Source organism: Lepeophtheirus salmonis, chromosome 7 (genome assembly GCF_016086655.4).
Source record: "Lepeophtheirus salmonis chromosome 7, UVic_Lsal_1.4, whole genome shotgun sequence".
NCBI lineage: Eukaryota > Metazoa > Arthropoda > Copepoda > Siphonostomatoida > Caligidae > Lepeophtheirus > Lepeophtheirus salmonis.
In genome coordinates, this window is record NC_052137.2 from 9,001,176 (window position 1) to 9,019,881 (window position 18,706).

General features: G+C 30.3%; 1 protein-coding gene across 1 annotated transcript in view; it reads right to left on the reverse strand.

Moving 5' to 3' along the window:
- The window catches only part of LOC121121645 (lachesin-like), a 182,184-nt gene extending 169,550 nt beyond the window's left edge, over positions 1–12,634 (reverse strand). Inside the window, exons 1-2 of the mRNA XM_071890015.1 lie at positions 12,485–12,634; positions 11,848–11,930 (exon numbers count right to left, since the gene is read on the reverse strand). Coding sequence (XP_071746116.1) covers positions 11,848–11,917 — 70 coding nt within the window. The 5' untranslated portion in view covers positions 11,918–11,930; positions 12,485–12,634. The remainder of the gene's footprint in view (positions 1–11,847; positions 11,931–12,484) is intronic.
- Between the last annotated feature and the right edge of the window lie 6,072 nt (positions 12,635–18,706).

Sequence of the window (18,706 nt, forward strand, 5' to 3'; positions counted from 1 at the left end):
TGTGTATATGTTGTACATATTATTTCTAAGTACACACGAACACTCCCCTCTTTGAGGGGAGAAGAGTTTGTTTGCTCTTTTGTTCCATGAGAATCTCCAAGAACTTAATGGATACAAGTTGTGTGTGTAAAAGAAGGTGCAATAATTAAGGCAACGTCCATAAATGCATTTCCTTTTTGATCAAAGTCCATTAGATTAAATATATTTCCTACTTTGCATTTTATAAAAATTGATGGACACATGTTATTTGATACCACAAAAATATCTACGAAACCTTGATGCATTTTCTTTAATGCACTCATTTGAACTTGGAAATTTTAATACAAAAAAGAAAAAGAAAAATTATATTTGTATTGTTCAACAACAAATTATTGACAAGTTATATAAACAAATAGTTCTTATTAACTCTTTAGAAAAGTGTGATATACTCCAATAGCAGGTGATATACCTGCTAAGAATTTAGACATTATTTTTGTAATAACCTAACAAAATTGCAATCCGAGGTATTTATAATAAAGTCAATTCTTGCTTACTTCGGTCTAAAAATATGCTCACTAAAGAGAATTAGTTTATTTCATAATGTGACCTTGAGATACGATTTGACTATTTACTGAGTTGATACAATTTGAGTTGATGGAGTGCTGTTACGAAAATCTTACAAAAGTGAAATTTATTAAACACGAGACCGCAATATATTGCTTATCGGTCTCGGTTCTTGTGCTTATTTTCGTTTGTTGTATTTTTGGTATATTTATTACCATTTAACATTCCATCTGCATAATTTTATATAAATGAAACACGTCGTTACCTTTATTGTATCACACAACCTTTCATCCAAATGGAAACTGAAAACAGGCCCAAAATCATAATCATCTGGTAGTTAGCTAGTAAGTAAACCATCTTCATGAGCTACCCCCCCCCTCCACCCCTAGCCCCCTTTTGGTCCCGCATTGAATCCATTGTCTTAAGCAACCTTAGTTTTAGGGGCCCTTGCTAGAGCTTGTGGAATTATGCGTAAACGAAAGTGGCGGCCTTGTTCGTATATAATACGATTTCCTGGACCCGAATGTTATTGTGAGGCCTCTTTTCTTAAGTGCCTGTTATCAAACTGAGCCTATATAAAAAAGAATTGAAACGGATAAAGCAGAACCTAGACCGAAACTGTTGAAATGCAAAGAACCGAGACCGATAAAACCACTGAATCTGACCTGGGCACAGCCCTGGTTTTGAGCACTTAATATAATTTATTGCTACAAAAAATGTCTTTCAAATTCTTTGATCCATGTTTTTCAATAGCAAAAAATTGCAGAACACACTAAATAATTCCTACCATTATGCCTCTTACAAACAAACTAAACATATTTTTTAGCTTTATACTATAAATATATGTTCTTTTACGAATGTACTAAGATAAAAAAAAATAATAAAATTATAACATACCAAATATACGTTGCCGGCAAAATTTGTAAAATTACCTTACTGTTTGAACACAGCTCCTAAACTGTAACCTCACAAATAATTAGGGACGAATTGAAGATGGCAAAAGCTCAGAGGTTTAACAGTGGTGCATCAGTTATTAAAAGGCACTTGAGTAGACTGGACATCTTAGGTTTTAACGTGGATCTTAAAAAAGTATTGTGGAACCTATTTACCTCATTTGAACAACATCTTTACTCTACACTAATAAAGCAGTAGTGGAACACTGCAGAAGTTATTTTGTCAGAAAAGTCCCGTGTTGATAGTTTAATCAAATCTAATACAAACATATCCCTTCCATCAAGTTTTAGAAGTAGCAACAAGTCAGAAACTGGTGGACCAAGTGGAACACCTCTAATGAAACTATCCTCAAATGTGATACGAATTATGTAGAACCTCACTAAGGGGCAAATCCCCATTATTGGAGTAGGAGAAATTAGTACTGGAGATTATGCATTTGAAAAAATAGAAGCTGGAGCCAGTCTTGTACGAATATATATTGTGCAATTGTTTATCAAGGTTCTTCGATTGTCAAAAATATCAATATGGAATTGGTGGATGTTCTTAGAGAGAAAAATATTATATCAATATCTGAAGCCATTGGGAAATATTTTATATTTTAATAATCAATATCCGTAATATATCGTGTACGGAAGTTACTCCCTGTGCAGTTTCGTCTTGGGAAGTTTCTCCCTGCAGAAGTTTCGCCCTTATAGATATATTATGGAATATATCTTCAACATATAATTTAAGGCCTTCCCTTACTTCAACTTAAAGTCCTTTGTAATGAATTATGAGATTATTGCATTTGAGTAATTACTATGATTTAATTGTTGCTTCTTATTATAATGAATTCGAACCAAATTTTAAAATATATTAAAATTGAATTAAATGCACTCATTTTAAACTACTATTTTACTACGTAACTGCTTGAGGCGTAACATCCTAGAACCCTGCTATATACCTAAAATGGTGAAATATACAAATAAATCAATAAATGAGCAGTGGAAAAAAAATGCAATTAATGTGCGACAATTAATTAGCAGAGTGGAAGAGATGGTAGTGAAACAATGGAAATGCAGAATCACAATGGGTGATTCGCTAGTATCAATGGCGTCAAGTCACAAACAAAATTCAAAATAGAGTCCTTGATAGTAAAAATACAGAGAGTAACAAATAATACAATGGGAATACCTCCAGTGATGGAAAATCAAGAAATTAATATGATGAAGATTTTTGATTAGTTTTGAATACTGTTTTCATAACGATGAAAGAATTAGCAGGGCAACGGGTCCTCCGATTAGAATGTGGGAGTAACAGAAAGTAATAAATTTTTTTTTACCTTCGACATTTATTGTAATCCAACATCAATGGTTTAAATTGAATTAATTAATAAAGACAATGACAGACAATGTGTAATAATTATACAAAGAAAAAAAAAACTTAAAGTTAGTTGAAATAAATAGAAACTACATACAATAAATCGTTTTATAAAATAAAAACAATATTTATTCGCCTGTTCAAGTCGTAACAAAAGTTTCTGGCTTATAAACTCCATAACTAGGAGATGTAAGGCTATATTCTATAAAATATAACTTGTATTTATAATTAAAATAGTAAACGATGAACAATAAAAGCAGATACTTTAAAATGGTTTGAGGTTGCGTTCGTTTAAAAAAAATGTTGCGACAGATTAAAATTAATAGTATGTTTGTTTTAGATGTCGAAGGTGGAATAGATTATTTCTCATAACGTAATAGTAAAGTTTTGAAATTTGTGTATGAACTTTTTATTTCATTTCGTTATAATTTTTAAAAACAGTCATCCCATAAACATTTTTATTATATGAAACGATAATTATTCTTAATCAGTAGGTAAAATTAAGGAATTCTTGCTTTTTACGAGAAAATTTAACATATCATTTTTTTTTAATACTAATTCCCTAAATATTTTTCGAAAAAGTTTCATGTTCTGTTAATAGGAAATAATTTTTCAAATTTTTGTGGGAAAAAAAAACTTAATTTGAAATTTTTTTTCAAAATATTGAGCATTTGAAAATAATTTTTTTTTTTTTTTTTTCAAAAATAGAATAATTGAATATCAATGTTTGGAATTTTTACAACAAAATTTAATTTTTTGTCAATAACAGTACATTTTAGAAATTACTTTCCAAAAAAAATAATATTTAAACATTAATTTGGGAAATTTTTTTTTTAACCACATTTACAATATTTGATGATTAATTGTAGATTTTTTTTATGCAAAAATTTAATATTTAAAAATTAATTTTTGGAAATTTTTTCCCAAAAAAATTAATTTGTGAAAAGCTGTGGATTTTTTAAATTGTTTTCCAAAAATGTAATATTTGTTTTTTTTTTAAAATTAAATTGCCAATATTTGAAATTAAAATTTTGATTTTTTTAAAAACATGTAATTTTTGAATCATTTTCCAAAGAATAAAATTTTTCCATATTGTTTCCAGAAAAAAATAATTCTAGAATTATTTTTCAGCTATTTGTTATTTATTTTCCCTGTTAGATGTAAATTTTTGGATTTTGTTAATACAAAAATCCGAAACCCAAGCACTCCCCAAAATATAATTCTGCAGACACCTTTGTATGGGTACCTGGAATCCAGGTCCACAACAATCTCTATCCTACACCCTCAGAGCAACTTTTGTAATAAAAAACTGAACATTGAATATTGATTAGTATTAAACTAACATATTTTCCTTCTGTAAAAAAATTATTTGATCTTAACAACAATCATTTCAAGTGTGTCTTCGAGAGAGAAAGAGAAGACACAATAACCCCGAGTAAAAATTAAAATAACACCAAGAAAAAGTATTTGTATTTTCCTTCGAGAAGAACAAAAAAAAATATATACTCGAATATTAATTTACTCTGAAAAAGGAAAGAAAAAGATTTCGTCCTCTAAGCTCCCATTCCCCCCATCCCCCCTTATCATTAATAGTATATCGTTCAGATACTTACTGATTAGTAAAAAATGTATTAGAAGATCATCAAACCATTTTATGAATGTTTTCTTTTTTTTGTCACACTGGGGAGAAAAGTTTCAATCTGAGTGTAAATAGATTTTTTATTCTTTGGACTTTTTCCAGGGCTTATTTACATATTGTATCTATAATTTTCTTAGAGAGAAAAAAAAAACCAATAATTGAGGAAGGAAAAAGGATAACATAAAATAAAGACAAATGTCAAACTATGTAGGTCATCTGCTCTAATAAACTAACGTAACCTCTCTTCTTCCTTTTTGTTTTCTCCGTCATATTTATGTAAAACTACATAATTGTATGTAGTTATAAAAATCCTGTGTAAAATGTGCAGAAACCTCGAAAATCAACATGGTAATTCAGACAATTTTAATATTTTTTTTGGAGGAGAGAAATAATAATGTTCATGACGTTTCATTAATTCAACTACAATCAGTTGTGACAAGGGAGGAAGGAGAGAAGGAAATAAACAAGGACATTTGCTAGAATTACTCCGTTGTCGATCCCCAATTCTACTCAGAGTAGAACAAGAACTTACAATTATAGCTCTGCAACAAATCTTTAGAATTACGTTCCACCTTTATGACCTCACAAGAAGGTTCAATCAGGTTTTGAATATACATGAATCTATATAGGAAAAGATGTTCACTACTCAGGAATTCAGAAAATAAACAAATGATAATGGAAAGAAAATTCATTCTCCAGATTACCAATTCCAAAAACTGGGCAGCTAAGAAATTCAAAGTATTGACTTCACCGGTTATCGCTAAATTTACAATACAACAAAGTGGCGAAACGTGCCTGTTGGCTTGTGGAGATTTTTGCTTTTTGCTCGCTGAACATGCAAGATGTCAGATGATTTTGAACTTTTTTTCTGCTTATTTTTGCAGGAAAAGTTGGTGATTCATACGTGCTTTATATTTTTTTTTAATAAGTGTCGATTATTAAATAATGAATACCCGATAAGTTGGAGAGGCTAACGTAATTGGCTAAATATCAAGTAATTTTGAGACTTTTATTCTCTTTTATTTTGAAGTAAAGATGGAAGGATGTAATGATGAAGATTGCTCTAGTGACTGTTTGATATGCAGGAATGACCACCCTCTATTATACCTGACAGGATGTCAAATTCTAAGGACAAAGAGGAAGACTGAATTAATGTCGAAAAAATCCAAATTACTACGTGCCATCATTTTTTATTTTTTTTTGTGATGTAAACTTTGCACTGAGTTTGAATCAAAAAGTGTAGCATCGAGCGTGTATACAATTTGCACTATATATAGTGCTCCCTTATTTACATCCTATACATATTTCTGATATAAGAAATAAAAATATAGTCATATTTATTCAGCCTTGAAGATGATTTGCATGTGGCATCGGAGCGTATACACATAATTTATTCTATACATATAGTCCTATGAATGAGTGTAATATACAGGGAGCACTGTATAAGATAAATGAAATCTCACAGGCGCTTAGTTGAACTCATATTTGAAAAAAGGAGGAAGTACTTTATATAAAATTAAAAGAAAAGTAATGTGACTTTAGATGATGTTTAGCTACGAGCTAAAGTGAAGAGTTCTTTATATAAACGTTCACATGCCGAGGAAAAACAAAGTAAAACGCTGCTCTGACTTTATTTCTAAAAACCCATTTGTAAAATTTTTACAAAAATGAAAATTTAAATATAAATTTGACATTCTATCAATTAAATCGAATTTAGCTCGAACCACATGTTCACAACGTACCTGAAAATGTCCCACTGCCATATTGGCCTTTCCACTTGCTAAAATCAGGAATTCCCTTCTTATCTCAGCTCTCAGGGATCTTGTGGTGAAGCTATAAGGATCTTTATTTGAAACCTGTTTAACATTGCCCCAACAAAAAATAGTCTAGAGGGTTCAATACTAGAATAGGCAGTTATATGGCCAAGCACTTGGTGAGACTTTCCATATCCAAGGTAGATCTTGCATGATACTGTGGATCTACAGAAAGACTTTGATCTGCAGAACATTGATGGAAACCTTGAAGTTGACCTTTAGGCCTTGCTCGAAAATGAGGACGGCATACTGCACCCGACTGATTTATCCAAAAACGTGGTGTCTTTTTTACGATTTTATTTGCAGAAAGGGAATAATATTTTTTATATTTTAAAAAAGGAAGTACTATATATAAACTTTAAAAAATGGATGTGACTTTAGTTGAGGTATACCAACGACCTAAAGTACTCCTAATATTTTTTTTCTTCATCAGTTAGTATTAATAACTGTTATTCTTGAGGAGAAAACTACATATAGATTAATTACATTTGAGTGTGTTCATGGAAAACGGAGATTAATTCTGAGGATTTCATGAGAAGTTATGTTCTATATTATAATAACAAGATGTATCTGTTTGTCGACGCCTAAAAACACCAGTCAGCGCTTGGCACTACAGCTAGTTGAATAATAATTTAATAGTTTGAAATAATTGACTAACTACCAACGGATTTTTGGCCTCTTCCTTTTTCTTGTTGCGAGAAAGGTTTCGTGACACAATCCAGGTAACGATATCCTTTATGTTTGATAAATTATAAGAAAACACAGGAAAATGTTTTTCCAAATAAATGTTTGTGTAATTAAAAATAAATGATTAAAATGGGAGATATTTATTGACTTGGTCCTTACAGGATAGTTTTTTTTTTTTTTTGTTATCTTTTTTATTAGAGCTACTGATGAATCGTTAAGGAAGCTGAGTCAGCTACACAAAGGCAAAGAATGGAGCAATCAATCTACCTACATGATGATGATAGAGGCAAAATGTATAATAATTAGTTTTCTTAATAATAAAGTAGAAAAAGACACAAGTGTTTTGTTTGGTTGAGGAGTCTGTTTATACTTGTATGTTAAGAGGGGGGTTCGTTAAGACATACTAAAGAAAATCAATGCTCCTGCTTAGAGACATCATCAAGGTAGGTTTCAAAGGGCAAAGCGAAGTGAAAAAATAGCAATAAAATAATATATATATATATAAAGTTTATTATTTACTTTAAAAAGAAAATGGGGAAAAATAGTTTTTATAGTTTGAAAATTGGATTAAAAATATTTATCTACGTTGTAAAGTCGGGGAGATCATTTTTAGATTGAAGAAGAAAAGTAGACAGCAAAATTAGAGCGATTTGATTTTCAACTTTTTGGTATTTTTATGATGTAGGTATAGTGCGAAAAAGTTGTCAAATGGTATGCCAATTAATAATGCAAAATTCCACCTCGATCAAATGATATAAAAAGGCAAAAATTCATTACTGAGACCGTTATCATGTTGAGTGTTGCAAACTAATTCGGTCTCTCATAATCTATGAAACTGAAAAAATCGTCAATAGAGTGAAATCGAAAAGAATTAGTTGAGCCCGCAGTCTGGAAAAAAAATCTCTCTAGAAAAAATCCTTTAAGACCTCATTGTAAAATAAAATCTATACTGGACCACTAGTATTCACCAACGAAATCCAAAGAGCAGGAGTTTTCACTTCCGTCATATTGGAAGGTGACATCATCTTTAGGACTCATGGATAGTGACGTGCACTACGCATTTACTTGGTCCAGTCTGGTCTTAGGACCGGTCCTTATATAACTTAAATCCCTTGGACTGTCATAACTTGTACTGATTAAAGAAGAAGAAATAAAGTTAAGTTTTGTCATAAAGGATCGAATAAGAAAAGTTTTAGATCTGAACTGGACAGGACTCCAGTCTTCTATCCTCAATGACGACTCGCACAACACAACTCATAGATGGTATTTTTACTTGATAAAATAGATCATTTCAAATAAATCTTTATGAAACTTCATCAAATTACTTTAATAATAAAAAAACCTAAATAGAATATCTTTATGCCAATGACAAACATTAATATTTGAATATAATCAAAGTAGTATGCTATAAAAATCCTTAAAAATGTCTAGATTTAACAATACTTTTTTTTTTGATCAATTAATGAAAAAAGTAAAATAATTAGACAAAAATAGTTTATTTATTGTGAACATCATAAAAATAATATTGTATAAAGACGTAATTTTGAGTATATTTTATATACAGTAGTGGTAGTAAAAAGGAATCCATTATTTTCCTAATAGATGGTTTTAGTAGTGTGTATCTCGTGTTTGAATAAATATAATCGGCGTCCACTAAATTTCGCTCAGATATGAATGAGTGCACGTCAAAAATGGGCACTAGCAAAGAGAAAATACGCCATATTTTACAGTTTTTCTTTGAACAAGGTAACAACTGGCAACTTAAAATGTGAATGGTATCTTTGGTCCTGATACTGTGACAACAAATCATGCACAATTTTAATGCCAAAGATACACCACACTCTGGAAGGTCAATTGTCAAAAATGTGGATAGAATAATAGAAATCTTCGAGTCCAACCGTCATGTGAACACTGTTTTGACTGCCAAGGAAAAATGGATAACAAAACAATGCATTTGTTTTTACAAGACCTATTATTTTTGAGGGAAAATTCGATAATAAAGGATGCATAAAAACTTGAGAATACGGTATTCAGCGAGAAAATTCAAACTTCAATAAAGCGTTTGCACTGACGTCATAAATTGCTTCATAATTGATGGTGAGACCATCTTCACGCTTTATGAAATAAAAAAAGATGTGTTGCATTCATATTTAGCAGTTTCCATTAGTTTTCATCTGTTGAATCTATTCTGATTTAAAGCAGCTGACTCTACGTAATATAAACTCATAAATGCTATAAGATAGGATTTGGATTCTTATACATCGATTAAGGGCCTTCGGTTTAAGTTTGTGACATTTCATACACAATTATTGATAGGATTATCAATTTAATGTATGGATATTATAACAAATCACTATTCTTTTAATAATAATTAACAGTTGACATCAATAAAAAATAGATAAAGTTATCTACCTTATGGTTTTTTCTCTTCCATTTTAGTATTATTTTCATTAGCATATCAGCGTAACACACAATTATCTAAGAGTAATTATAAAAACCTATTTCTCTTAACCATTAATTTAGACTATTGTAAAATGGAATTTCGAGTTTAGTGCTCATAACATTTTTTTTTTTTGAGTCATTTATAGAGTGGGTTAAAGAAAAGGACAGAAAATTTACTTGCCATCGAAAATGGGTCATTTTTAAAACTTTTATTTTAAAGGAGCTTAAATATATCTTTCAAATGACAATATTTCTGTCATGGTGATCAGACTCCAATGACAAAAATGATACAATTAGTTGCATCTGACCATTTTCTCCTATTGACTAAAGTTTCTGCTGAATAGATGTTATTATATAGTCACAGTATGCAATGAAATTTTAAATCCTTTAATGATACAAAGCCAACTACATTCTGATCTCAAAGGCCGACCAGGAGTCTGATTCCATTTAATCTGGCATCAATTGAAAGATATAAAATCTTTTAATTAAAGCATGAAGAGGCCGAATAGATCTTTGGATTTTCCAGAAATTGCCAATTTTCATCAGTAAGTAAAATTTCCCGCGTTATTTTAAAAGTACTGTAATAAAATAAATGATTAAATAAAATAAAACATTTTTGTGGTATCCTTTTTAGTCGAGAAAGTAATGCAATGTCAAAAGCAATTTTGTGACCGGAGCCTCTACAAAAATATTAGTATTCTGACAACACAAACAGACTACTGTCAAATTTTGCTTGAACGTCTCCAAATAGAGCTTTGAATCGTCGAAATCTTGTTGTTACTGTTCCGGTGTGAGAAAACGCAACTCTGATCTTGGAACCTTTTCTCCGAAAGAAAGCAAAAAAATGGCCAAAACGGAGTTGCTAGTTAGTCAAACTATACACAACTATGGAATTATTATTCAATAATTGTTGGTAATTGTTCACAACCTAAGAGGAGCTAGTTTTAAATCAACCAATCAATGCTGAGGAGAATAAAATCAGAAATTTTAACATTGAAATTCGCTGTATATTTTGCTGTTAGAGAAGAAACGCTATGACTACCTTCATTTATCTTCAAGGTGTCGGCTTTCTCATGCAGCTTTGTTTTACTGTCATTTTATACTATTTCGGGACATTTTTTATGTTTCCCAAAAACAGCTGTTGTTCAGTATCATCGGTCTTTGTACCACTGTGATTAAATTCAGCATACCAGTCAAGAACCATGGAAAGAGTTCCTCTGAATGGCTTTAACAGTATGTTTTTCCGATCAAAAACATTGTTTAACCAACACGCAAAATTACTTTCCAGCAATTGTCTTGGAAATTATAAAACTAGGGTCACTAAACCATTTGTAACCTCTAAACTAAGCGTCACAATGGAATGAAATTTTAACAAGTATTTTAGAAAATGTGTTCTAAACGGGAATAACGTGGCTCTGTTGATAATGCAGCCATATAGGTGTCAAATCAGGTAATTATTGAGTAATGTGTTTGCAGTTTGTTAACAAAAGCAACTGTTTGTCAATTTTATAAAAAATGTATATCCGTAGAATTATTTATAAATTGTGCAATTTTTAATAAAGAATTAATGTTTTTCCCATTTCTTTTTTCCATTTTAAATTATACGTTTTGCTACTAATGAAATATCAGCTGTTTATTCAATAAATCAAAATAAATGGGTAGATTTTTGCTATTTCAAATTCGTTAAAATAGAAATTTTATAAAAAACAAAATTATAATGTTTTAACTAAAATAATAACAATTTTAATGCTGTTACTGAATTTAATTATAGTAAAAATACTTTTCATCATAATAATTAATATTTACGAGTACAAAATGGATGAAACAGTTTGTAAAGTAATACAAATTTAAATAGCATCATTTTGAAGTAATATTTGACTGTTTATTACTTACTAAAATTCGTTTTATACTTTGGGTACCATTTTACCCCAGTTCACTAACTATGTACAATAGGGTATTCACTAACTTAGAGTGAAGGAATGAGTATAGACCAAAACAATGGCTGTACTTTACAAAGTATTTCGGATTTTTGACCTCATTGGCAATTTCTATAAAAGGTATGGCATGTGATAAAAATATATGTCGCCCGTCAACAAAAAATGGATGGTCACAATTTAAGATAGATAAATAGAACGATTTTATTTGAAAGACCATATATATCAATATAATTATCCAAAATTAAATGAACTTTTGTCACACTATAGCTTCATTATTTGGTATCGTAAGTCACCCCACAAATATACATAATAAGCCATTAATTAACTCTAATATCTTCATGAAATATTTCTCAGTTTAAATTAGGATTTTCTTCTTTTCTTGATTTGTGTTAAGATTATTTTTACCCTGACACACCACGTATATCAATGATTGTTTTACGATAATGACTAATAAAATTGTTACAAGTCTTACCAGATGAAATAAATAGGAAAGTGAGGCCGAAGAACTTTGACACATCCAACTGTACGCTTAGGAGCGTCATATCTCTTACTTATCTGTAATCGAAAAATATTGAAACATTAAACCTTTGATGGGTACTTTTAGTCCATTATAAAAATTTGACAACTATAAAATTGGGACTGCCAAAAATGGGACAAAAAGGGGGGAAAATACTTGATTTGTCATTTATTTTTACGGGAATATAATTTTTTGTAAACTTTTAAAATGGACGAATAGAAAAACACATTGAGTTAGATTTACAATTTCCTGATTATAATCGATTTAAGCTTAAATTTATCAAATAATTTGGTGCGTGTCAGATTAAAGTTAAATCACTGTGTTGTATTTTTTTCGAAAAGAAAAGTTAAAGTTAATGGTTTAAACTTTTGCTTCCTCCTTTTAAATTATTTTCTTTATTACTCTCATAATTTTTAATTGTATATCTATATCAGAAAACTTCATACCAATTGCAGAGATATTTTAAAAGATGAGGAACTCAAATTGATGAGGAAAGTTTTTCAGAAATTTAATAATTTTTTGTTTTTGTATGTAGGAATTGGAATTGATTTTAAAGAACGAATATATCATATACATAAAAGTATATACTCACAACCTCTTCGTTTTTCCTCGTTGGGATGTCTTAGCTAAAAAACACTTTCTTTCTTTATTTTACTACCACTCTTTAAAAAAATATTTCAAATTTGAAGAACTCACTGCTCACCTGAAAACATCTTTAGGGTTTCATCATCAATGGAAAGATGGAAAAAAAGAAATGAAGCGCTACCTCTTTTTCGCATCCGCCGAAAATAGTTTCCCCCCTCTGACGGTGACTACCAACTATTTACTCAGAAAAAGGGCCGTCGTTGACGACGGAACTGTAGTCAACAGCCGCTCAAAGGAAAGCTTTGCTTTCTAATTCTGCATTTCTCGAGGTTCTGCGAATCTTTTATTGGTTATTTATTTCTTCTTTTTTCTCTCTCCCTTCTTTTTTTTACAAGTATTGTGCTTAGAATAAATACTTAGCAATGCTTTAATGTATGCATGTAAGTAGAAGGCCCAATATGCTCAAAACTACATCAAACATATAATAAGTAATATTATTAGATGCTTACTCAGAAATGATATTTGATTCATACAAGTGATAGTTTATAAAAAGCAAAGCCTATTTAATGTGTCCTCTATGAATTTTATTTTGAACTTTTATACCTGGAAGGCTTTTATGACGATCTTCATAGAGAACTATTCATAAGAATGTGAATTGAAAACTTTGCATTTAAAAGCAACAATGATATTCTTTTAGAAAAAAAGTATCTTGCATCGTAAATACATATCGAAATGTCTTACATTCAGCTCCAACATTGAAACAGATAATGAATAGTGTTGCTTGGTAGTAACCTTATATTGCTTTAAGTTATTAATCGTAGACAAACAGACAAAATTTGTTTTAAAACTATATATTTGCCTTTAAAAAATGATAGTTTAGGAGTATATGTAAGAGCAATTGGTATGATTTCCTTATTGGGATAACTACCAGATGATTTTGACTCTTTTTTCTGTTATATTTTAAGGAAAGGTTATGTGATACTATTTAGGTAACAATGTGTTCTTAAAAAGAAGCCTCTAGTAACTAAATATTTCTATTTTCGTAATGGAAAATTTTGATGGAACTGAAAACAAGAATTTATCAATCTTTGAGTGAGAGTATCTTCAAGACATTATGACTGCAACACTAAGGAATATACTTTAATGCAAGTCTATAAGATTAAACAATTCAAGGAAAGAGGGAAGTATATGCAGGGCTGTAAATTTTAAGTATTCGTAGCGTGCAAATTGTTGTGGACAAACAGAACAGTATTTTTTATTTTTTAATGCAGTTATCATTATTCTGGGCGCTTTTGAATAGTAATGAAAATCGTATCAATTTGAGGCATTTACAAACAAACAAACTGGAAATCAAAATATACCCTGAAAATTTAAAAAAATGTATTGGTGGACAGTAGTTTAGCCGTCATGACGTTTGATCAGATCATTATTTTGTGATCATTTTCAGTAGATATCTCGTCTATTAAAGTTGTCAATATATACTTTTCTACTTTATTTACACTCACTTTAAACTCTTAATTATGCACCGAATGTTGGGGGTGTTTCTGGGTACAGTTGAATCCTAAAACAGGATGCAACCCTGTACCGATACTGGAAGAAGCCCCCATTGTAAAAATTATTTTCATTTTATATGCACAAATTACTTAATAAATCAATAAGGATGAAGGATCACTTTAAAAGATCACTTAAATAAACATTTTAGTTAATAATTATCCCTTTAAAGATAAAATAAAAACCCTACCTAAACACTATACGCATATTAAAGACCAAAAATAACTAAATAAAACATACAAAATTTAGAACACACATACAAGCATATAACTAAAAGCAAAACAGGAGCAAATAAGAATAATATAAGAAGCAATCCACCATTAAATGTACAAATAGTCTCCTCAGTAAGACAATTTATTTTTAATAGCTTTGTAAGATCTTACAATCAACTTTAAAGAGTCTAAATATTTTGCAAATACCGAAGGGTAATACCTAAAAACGTCGCCTCCATATTTCCATCCAGATACAGAGGTGTTCAGAACCATTTTATTTTTTTAAAGGAATTTATGATAGAGTAGTGGTTTTATTTTCCTCACGATTTCCTATTTAATCCTGCTCCCTTGGTCTTGAATTTCCGAATCCCTCTACCGTCAATATCATCACTTCCGTCGGGAGTGACTTTTTCAATTATTTGATATAATACATCCCGTGTGTACCACGGAAATGTAATCCAGTAGGCTATTTGCCTTTATTGTGTAATATATAAGTTTTATCACTATAAAAGATTGAAAAGTTATTGTAGTTGAATCTTATGGACCAAATGAAGATAGAGCGGAAATCTATGAAGAAATTTAAAAAGAAATAGCACAGCTAGACTATGACAATCTAGTTTTGGCTAGTGATTTAAATTTTTTCTTTTGACAAAAGAAGGGATTCATGTAATTACGAAAGGGAATATAACTTAAAATCTAGGAAGGTTTTTGAAATGATGAAAAATTTCTTGTAGTTAAGATTTGGCATAGAGACAGTTTTATCGATACATGGTCGACTAAATCGAACAAAGTTAGCATAATAAATTTGGAACTGACTAACAGATTAAAACATATTGAGACTGCTAATAACGGGAGATCAGCCCATAAAGCTCTTGTAATAAATCTTTCACTCTGTTACAAGTGGAAAAGATGGATAATATAAAAAAAAAGAGAAATAAAATTGAAGGTTTATTGATAGGGCCTCTAAACATTTGGACTAGCTTATATATTAACTAAAGACTAATAGCAAAATTACAAATAAAATTGTTGAAGGACTCTTTAATGGAATTAAAATAATAGCGATGGAAGAAATTCGAGATGATAAAACACTAAACATATGACGAGATAAGATATTCAACAGGTTAAAGAAACACAATTATTAATACTTGAATATAAAAGACTTTCATTCAAAGAATACTTGAAACACCTTAGAGAGTTGAATAAGGATGCTTACCATGTTGAAAAACACGTGTCTCTCTTTGAGAACGCCGGAAATCAACAAGCTCCATATATATTCCTGGGACAATCAATTTCCTAGAAGCAAAGGAGATCTACAGATATTTTATCTGTAAATTGCACAAACTACGATTAACTGGTAAAACAACAAAGTTATATTTTTGCAAAATCAGACTTTAATTTTGAACATCAGGAAGTATTTAAAAGATGACAAGTCACCGGGGCTTAGTGGAATTACTTCTGTTTTTTATTTTTTTTTAAAGCATTTCTGTATCCAAACGGAGAAGATAGCAGCTCTTATAGATGATGAAATAAGGAAAACAAGAGACCTTTTCCCCTGAAACTAGTAATTATTACCTAAATACCAAAATCCGACCGTAAAGCAGCCGATCCAAGAAGTTTCCGTCCGATTGCCCTGTTGGAGGTATTGTACAAAATAATATCACGTACCATTATACAAAAGATTATGCCCCACTTATCAAAAATAATATCTGAAGAGCAAGTGGGTTGCATACCTATCAAGATTTTTTATGTACATAAAAAAAATAAAAGTTATGTAGAATAATGTCGTCGAAACAATATCCCTCGATTTATTATTCATTTTTGCAGATAGTGCAAGGAGTATATAATAAATGTTCCAGAAATTGAAAATACAATTGTGTAAGTTGAGCAATAATTTTTTTGTCCAAAATACTTGATTTTAGGTAAAAATTGGATGACCAAAAAGAAAAAAATATAATTATATATATAATTTATAAGATTTTTTTTTTTGTATTCATATTAATACTACTAAGGTTACAAGAAGCAATAATAGGAATTGTTTTTGTTTGTTTTGTTTTTTTTTTTTTTGGGGGGGGGGGAGAAGTTGCTTTGATGAGACATTGTGAATTTCCTTATCTAACCAGATAGATATAGTGGGAAGAATCAAAGAGAAGAAGAATTAGAATTATCAGGATCTTTTTCGACTATTACGAAACATTCCTGTTATAATTATTAGTTAATGTAGTATATATATTATTTGATATTTGACTTAACATCTTATTCTATTATAGTTTTGGAAAATTCTGAAGTTTTTGGGCTTTAAATTAGAGCATACTATGTAAGAATTAATTAAAAATAGGATCTTGTATTAAAAATACCAAATCGTGTAAATAATATTATTACTAATGATCTCTTAATAAACAAAATTAGACTTTTATATCCGGTAAACCCTTAAACACATTTATAATTGTACTATAAATATTCATTATTTGTTTTAAATAAAAAAAAATTGATTTTTTAGTTTTTTAACTTGCAATTTTAATTTGATTCCCTAAAGATTTATTTGTCTCTTATAAGACTCAATATGAATAAAAAAAGAGGTCTCCCAGAGCCGAATCACATTGTTGAGAATTCTTGCCTTAGATTGAGAACACACAAATTAATAGTTTTCTCGTTTAATGGGAAATGTATTAAGATGTGAACCCCAGGTTCAACATTGTCTCTTTTATAACATTATTACTGAGATGCTATTAGGATGATAATATTCACGCCATGTTTTCGTAACCATCAATTCTCCATCGTTTAAGAGTGTGTGTATTCTTCCACTACACTTATTAATATTGGACTTCCAGTAAATTTTTTGTACACAGCTTTTGTCAATTCGATAAATGTAGTTCAAGTCATCCACTAATTTTTGGCCTAACTTTCGATTAATTGAGCCATTTCCCGTAAGGACTTTGAATCAACTTAATTATTAACTATATAATCATGAACTATAAGATACGTCTCCATCAAAGGCATCCACGAATGGTTTAGAACCATCCAGAATGTTGTGCGTGAATAATTTTAAGATTTATCCTAATGATATGAATTTCAGATATATTTGACGAGCCAGACTATTTACTGTATAAGATCTATTTTATAACTTTTGACGGTGAAAGTGCAGGGCGGCAAGTATGTAGACCAGTAAGCATGTAGGAGGCAGCCTATATGATGGCAAAGGAGCATGACGGCGAGTGAGCTCGACCTCACATCTATTTGTAATACATGGCTGGATGTGAGGTCGTCGATCATATCAAACAGTTGTAGAGATAACATTTTCAAGTCTAGGAATAGACATGAAATATTAAATGGAAAAGATGAGAAAGATTGAATGCAATGCAAAAATAATCAAAGCTGCCAATATGAACTTCTCTGAGAGGGTATGCTGGGGGAACTTATATGTGAACATACTACCTAAGTTGAAACAGAAAAGGTTTCATGATTATCGGGACAAGTTTCACAAGTTTAAGAACAATTTCATTTCCTAGAGAAAATATTAGAAAATTTGAACGTCCAAAAAGAATGGGCAGTTTTGGGCACAATTCTCCAGAGAAAGTAATTCCAATAATATTTTCTAAAATGCTAAACGAATTTTACAAGTAGATGGACATCGGATGACAAATTTCAAAAAACAAACATTATTTTAGACAAATTATGTTTGGTTTTGAGAGCATTTTTTTATTAACGGGATTGGAAGACGAGGACATTCTGTACATTGAAAGAAACCTTTATATGGGCGAAAAACACAGAAAAACAATCCCCCTTTGATTGTGAGGGTGGAAGAGATTTTGACAAAGAGTCGAGGAAGAAAGAGGGTGGGAGTAGAGAAGAAGGCAGCAATCAAAAGGAAGGTGATACTAGAAAGAAACATTAAAGTTGATCCTCGTGTGGGCAAATTAAAGGAATATGGGCCTAATAAACTCCTACCCTATGAAATTGTGAAATTGCTAAACCAGCTGAATATCAATATTAAAAAAAAATCGAAAACAGTTTTTAATATATTTTTACCAGGAGTTGATACAAGGACTGATAAATTTTTATAGTTTAAAATATTTTAACAATAATAACACTGCTTCATGTCCGTTATTTAGATTGCACTGCACAGGACTGGAAGAGAATGACGGAAAGGAAAAAAATCTTAAATATTTTTTGATCTTTAAAAAGTCTTCAAGACATAGTAAAGAGAAACCTACAGCTCATATAAACTGCAAGATACTTTTATGCAACCATTTTGATTGGCAAAACCAAGGAAGAAGGGCTGTTTTCTTTTTAAATGTGATGAAATGGAGACGTAACTTCATATTTATAAAGAGTGTGAAATAACAAAAAGACCTAAGGCATTTTGCATCTAAGATCCTTGCCAAATTAAAATTAAGGGATTGGCCATGGGCTTTCCTTTGCAGCCCTATAGAAAGAGGCAGGAAGGAGGCCATGACAAGAAGATTATT